At 46.0% G+C, this 6172-nt stretch overlaps 1 protein-coding gene across 1 annotated transcript; it reads right to left on the bottom strand.

The window, feature by feature from the left end:
* Positions 1–420: 420 nt before the first annotated feature.
* On the bottom strand, positions 421–4641 carry LOC149857317 (metallothionein-1). The gene is made up of 3 exons (XM_090063407.1): positions 3799–4641; positions 3570–3635; positions 421–2577 (listed from the first exon to the last, which is right to left on the bottom strand). The coding sequence occupies exons 1-3, from the start codon at positions 3827–3829 to the stop codon at positions 2483–2485; spliced, it is 192 nt and encodes a 63-aa protein (XP_089919533.1). The 5' UTR covers positions 3830–4641; the 3' UTR covers positions 421–2482.
* Positions 4642–6172: the final 1531 nt, after the last annotated feature.

Raw genomic sequence — 6172 nt, 5'->3', positions numbered from 1 at the left:
GCGTCTTGGTTAACATTGCAACCAGTGTCCTAACTGTTTTAATATAAGCCTTATTTTAGACTCTTCCTGAAAATTTCCACCCCTAATAGCTATTCAAAAAATGCTTAGTTTTGTTACAGAAGGTGCAAGGAAAAATGTGAATTCCCTTCTGCATTCTGGAATAAGGAATAGTACCACAGTTCTTTAAAAATCCCTAAGCACACTTTTTAAATTACGGTTATGTTGAAAATAGCTGGACTTGGGGCCACTCTAACTGTTTAGGTGCCTAAACTTTTTTTGTTTTTTGGATCCGGCCTTAGCCCTCAGTGAGGTTTAGGAATGGAGTATAATGAATGACTTTCCTATCTACTGGAAGACTGCCATCCTTGCATCGAGGGACTGCTAATAATGACAATATTGAACAGTCTATTCTATGGCTGGTATTTAGGGATTCCTGTGTAGGGACAATGAATCAGCATTATTCAGCTTGAGAGGATGTGTATTTCTCTGTCCAAGAGTTTCTGTAACAGATCCTTTTGTTAATCATCATCACTGAATCTTGCTGCTTCCTTATTGTGAGAGACACTGGAAATAATATGCTTTTTAAAGAGGCTGGGTGGGGATTATAGGTGTATTTGTCTTGTTACCAGCTAAGGGAGGAGCAACTCAGTGATCTAGTGGCCCTAAAGAGCACTCCTATAGCAAGACATCCTTGCCAGCAATATACCAAGGCTAGAAACCTACAGAGGGTGGAACAACAAACATTGAGTGGGTAGAGACAAGAGGGATGAATCAGAGAAGGGCTCTCAGGAACGTAAACACCAAATGTAATGGAGGAGTGGTATCTTATCACACTGATTACCTGGGACACTTATAGTATACCCTACCTAGTAAAGATGTTTTCTGCACATGAGCAGGCTGTGCTAAGAAAAGCTATGTGATAGTCATGCTATCAAAATACTATAGAAGAGAAAGATATCAGACTGTATCTTTGTCATTGCAGAAGGAAAGAGTTTTAACTCAACAGCATGACTATCCACCTTTCCAATTCTGAGTCTGGTACATGTTTCTAGGCAAATATAAAAAGTAGCCTTAGGGGAAAAAGCAGGCAGGAGAAAAAGCAGATGTATTTGAGGGTGTTTATTTAGTTAAGCACAATGAATGTGCATCCAGAATTGTTGTGGAATGCCAGAATGAGTTGCCGATTGGCAGGCAGTCTCACAGACACAGTGCACTCAAATACTCCTAGCTCTGCCAGTAGAGAGCTGCTTATCAGCCCATGAAAGATGAAACCAGCTCTAGCCAAGTTGCAACTGGACATGGTGGGAGAAATACCAAACCATTGGGGCATCCTGAGACAACCTGTGTGAACTGAACCAGCTCAAGTCTGTATTGCTGCTTGTGATGAATGGCACAGATCACTATGGCACAGATACAGCAAGCTGGAGGTGCATACACAAGTCTTCAGCTGTGAATATGAGCTCACTTTAGCAGAAAGTATTAGCTCTAGCTAGGGCAGTAGTTCTCTACGTTTTCTGAGGGGTGACGAGTCTAAAAAGGTTCTCATAGCTTTCACTCATTCCTTGACTGTGGAAGACAACAAAACATTTTTGTTGTAAACATCAAAAGACAAAGTCAGAATGTTTTTGACACTGTGTTTTGAATAGACTGTTCAATAGTCATTATTAGCAGTCCCTCGATGCAAGGATGGCAGTCTTCCAGTAGATAGGAAAGTCATTCATTATACTCCATTCCTAAACCTCACTGAGGGCTAAGATATACCCAGAGACTTATGTACATGTTTGCACACCAAACAGTACTAATATTGTGCAGCTCCCAACAGAAATCTAACAGCACCCTGGTAGAGGAGCCCCTCGATCACTGATTCTCAAATAAGCAGCCTCACTACTCTGTAGAAGCCTATGGGAGTTGAGGATGCTTCCAAACTATAGGTTCTGGATGAGATGGGCAGAGGCGATGAAAGTGGGTTGTTGCCTCACCTGCCTAGCACAAGATTTGCCTCTTACTTAAGAGACAAGAAATACTGCAGTGTTTCTTTCAGGGAACCAAAATCCTCAGCTATCGTTAGGACACAGATGTCATTTAGGCACAAAACACCAGTAGTCACTGTAAGTCTTCGTACAAGACCTGATGCAACAGAAGCTGTTATAAGTTGCATTAAGAAGGTGGACCAATTTTACAGCTCTTCGCTGACAGCCTGTCCAAAGCAACCATGCGTTTCAGACATCATAAGAGAGCGTGCAAGATGAAGAATGTAGCAGTTGAGACATGACTAAATTTAGTTTAGTTTAAGACTAAACCAACCAGCAAAAAATATTTAGATCTCTGTACTTAGCTTTATTACTTCACTAGCTTATACTCATACATCATAAATACTAGGGATACTTATAACATTATTGTGCTTTGTGTACATTGTTCCATGCCCCCCCCCCGCCCAATCACCACATTTACAGCTTCTTATCAGGAAGGTCACTTGCACATGTTATTTGCAGCAGCTACATTTGGTGGGAGGCAGTCCCTTGCAGACACATCCTTGTGCACACTTGGTACATCCAGCTGGGCAACAAGAACAGCACCCTAAAAAAGGGAAGAAAAACAAAATGCCAGGGTGTCAGTTTAAGCCCAGCAATGTCCCTATAAACAGGATAGGGGATGGGTCAGAGAGATATAAAGAAAGAGTTATCCACAGCCAAGGTATATGGGAAACAATGAAAACCTACAGGATCTCACTTGGAAACCTCAATCCCACAAGCCTTATTCGAAGTTGGACTCCTACTAATTTCAACTGATTTTTTAATAATAAAGCTACAGGACCAGGCCCTACTAACTACTGCATTTGCTGATGAGGGAGTAGCATGAGAAGCACTGCTATTTTTACTGTTCTTCATGTTGCCTTTTGTCACCTCCATTTCAGCCTGGTCATTCTCCCATCCTTGGTTTTGTCCCCTGCTCAGATGGGCAGTGCACACACTTCATTATGCGATTCTCTGCCTTTAGCATCTTCTCCCCAACCCTCCCTTTCCATAATGGGATTGTGTTGTGTTCTTTGGTCTCTGCAAAGCAAGACAAAACAACCAGATTGCTGAAGGCAGCAGACTGGTCGCTTGATCAGTTTGCCAGCTTTTCCACACAGTACTATGCAAGACAACAAGGATTTACTGGGACTTGCACAAAGCTCTTCCAAGACACAGGATTCATTGTGAAGACAGACCCTTAAGGGTCTCCTGTTAGTTTCCCTTGTGATACCAGCTCTTGTGCTGCAGCTGGTAAGAGCACCACATTGATTTCAGGCAGGGCTCAAAGGCCAGGTTGGTAGCCTGACAACACTGCAGCTCCTAAGAATCAAAAGGGCACATGGGCCAAGTCAGGGGGGAGGAAGAGGGTTGGCAGTAGGGAAGGTACCAAGGACCAGTTCATCTCTGGTGAAACACCAGTAAAGCAGAGGCACTGATCTGGGTGAATACACTTGGATCATAAGAGAAATCCAAGCCTGAACTGCCCATTATACCTGCAGAAAGACAGGCAAGAGTTACGACCTGTTATGCTCCAGCTGGGATGCTGAGACTCACCTTTTTTGCATGAGGCGCATTTGCAGTTCTTGCATTTGCAGTTGTCACCACAGGTACAAGTGCCACCTAAAATGAAGCAAAGGGGAGGGCCAGGAGTCTCACGAAAGCAGCCAGGGCTGGCAGGCAGACGGCACCCCCGGGCACCTGCCCCTGCACCGAGAGCCCAGGCAACCCCGGGCAGAGAGCGGATCACAGCCCCCCAGCAGCCCCGCGCCAAGGCCCCGCTCACCGGCAGCGCAGGAACAGCCCGGCCGGTCCATGGCTCGCGGCGGGCAGGAGGAAACTGCTCCTGAGGCCTCGCCGCCGCCGCCTATTTATCCCGGCGGGAGCCGCGAGCCGGGCAGAGCCCCGCCCCTTGCCGGGGCGCCGCCCAGCCACGACCCGGAGCCCGGCCGGGAGAGCAGGCCCCTTCTTTAAGCCCCCTGGAGCAGCGGGAGAGCCTGCGCCGCCGCCGCGTCAGACGAGGTGTGAAGCGCGGTGGCCTGGCTGCCCGGCGCCCCGTTGGCTTCCGTGCTGCGTCTGTGAGCTCCCTCCAGTTCCTGACGCTTTAGTCTCTAAACCAGGGATGCTCTGCCCGTGGGCCAGATCCAGCCCCTGGTGCCATGTGAGGCTGCAAATCTGGTGGTGTGGGAGCAGTAGCACCACTCGACTGCTGCCAAATTTCCAGCCCCATGGGGAGTCCTCCGAGCCAGATAGTGTGGCTCTCCGTGCTGCATGGGGCATGCAAAGCAGTGTGGGGCCCTATTGGTCCTGCAAACCAGCCCCGCACAGCTCATTTGGCTCACTGGGACAAAACTGCTGCTCTAAACAGCACGGGTGCATTTTTGTGAAGAGCAGCTCAGGAGACCAAGCCTCAGTTCCTTGCTGTGCTCAGCTGGCTGCTGGGGTTTAGTTTATTGTCTCTAGAATAAGAGTTGTGGGGCATTTCTCACAGTTTGGAGGAGTGATGTGCGCTAAGTAACTTGCATTTTGTTTTTAGGCAAGTCAGTTTAGTTCACACTTTAATGCAGCCCCAAGTCTAAGAGCTTTTCATAATCCTCTAGAAGCCAATTTTCTTTCTTGTTTCTTTTCTAGAATCCTGGGCAGGCAACATGTTTCAGATGTGCCCAGTGACTTCTCTGGTCTTAGTTTTAAGTGTCCAGTCAAAGACTCCTCAAAGGAGCCTGATATCCAGAAAGCTGTTGAGCATTCACTCTCTGAAAATTGGGCCTCTTAAAAGTACCTCCAGCTGAACACCCAGCCCCACCAGTTGTCCAGAGCCTATTACTGTCCTCACCTGTAATGCATAACTGGACATCAACTCTTGAAAATCTTGGCTGTAATCCCAGAGGCTGAACAGGACATGGTATTGTATTAAACAATACCACTGCAAACACAATGCCCACAACTCTGGGAAATCTTCCTCCAGTGTGTGATATAACCCTTTACTAAGGAAGCCACACACAATTCCCTATGAGGTAGGCAAATTTGATGATCCCCATTTGAAAGATGGGAAACCTGGAACAGGGAAGTGACATTTTTCAAGTCCAGAAGGCTTAAATTAGGCATCTGGATGAAAATGGATTTATCTTCAGAGCTGTTGAGCAACTGCAATTGTGCTGACTTCCATAGGGTGAGGATGGGAGCCTGTGGGTGTTCACCACCTCTTCTAAAACCAGGTCACTTTCATGAAGGTGCTTTCATGAATCAAGCAACTGGCTTTGAACATTATGGCTTCAGTGATTCTTGTCCCAAGCCATGCAGTAAAAAAGTGGTACCATTAGGATCAAAATTATGAATGTCTTTCCCATTTCCAAGCTTTCCAGTCCAACCCTCTTCAATACAAATGATCATAGACCATACTTTCCTTCATTGGCTCTTCATCCAGCTGGTTGATGAGTCTTCTGTTTTAACCATTGGTCCATTTTAATTACATGGTATTTTATACACACTTTAATGTAGCATCTGGTGGGCAAGCAAGTATAGTTCTTTTGCACACGGTTCCTCAGAGGAGTGCTGAATAAGCCACCAGCAAGACAATTACCTCCTTCATTCATTTGCCTGCTCAGCTGCAAAACAGCCAGAGACACACTGATACTGACTACAGACTGATGCTTTGGTTGTGAAAACTCCTTTGCTCCATGACTTTCTTTATGCTGAGTCTTTGTTTTGAGTTCCCCACTCATGTGGATCTTTTGGAAGTGGCAAGAGCAGGATTTTTAGTGTGGATGAAGTACTGGTGGTTGATGGTATTTTTACTCCTAAGTTGTCTAGATTTGTTCTGACCTAGTTAGACAATGCAATAGTTAAACATCGGCAGCCTGTCTGTATTTGCACTCCCACTTGGTGGGAGTTGTGCATGGCCTAGTATAATAGTAGAAAACATTTAATACAAACTTGGGGTTGGTCTCTAAGGCAACTCAGGGTTGGTCTCTGCGTTATCTATTACAGTACCTAAGCCTGAAAGGTATTAGGCAGGATCTTGAAATGGAAGGGAGGTGACAGGGCTTTTTCATTCCTAACTTCTCTTATCCTTCAGTTCTGTGAACTGAGAGGTCAGAGCTGGACTAGGCTTAGGGTATGTCTATATGGCACAGTGCAGCAGGGTGGACACGTGATCTACT

This window comes from Crocodylus siamensis, chromosome 9, assembly GCF_052110815.1.
Source record: "Crocodylus siamensis isolate JL-2025a chromosome 9, ASM5211081v1, whole genome shotgun sequence".
Taxonomy (NCBI): domain Eukaryota; kingdom Metazoa; phylum Chordata; order Crocodylia; family Crocodylidae; genus Crocodylus; species Crocodylus siamensis.
The sequence above is the reverse complement of the archived record's forward strand: the minus strand, read 5'-3'. Positions and strand labels throughout refer to the sequence as shown.

Coding starts and splice junctions, on each gene's coding strand:
- LOC149857317 (XM_090063407.1), bottom strand. CDS start 3,829: ATGGACCGGCCGGGCTGTTCCTGCGCTGCCG. Junction 3,636..3,798: donor GGGCTGTTCCTGCGCTGCCG/GTGAGCGGGGCC, acceptor GCTTCATTTTAG/GTGGCACTTGTACCTGTGGT. Junction 2,578..3,569: donor ATGCGCCTCATGCAAAAAAG/GTGAGTCTCAGC, acceptor TCCCTTTTTTAG/GGTGCTGTTCTTGTTGCCCA.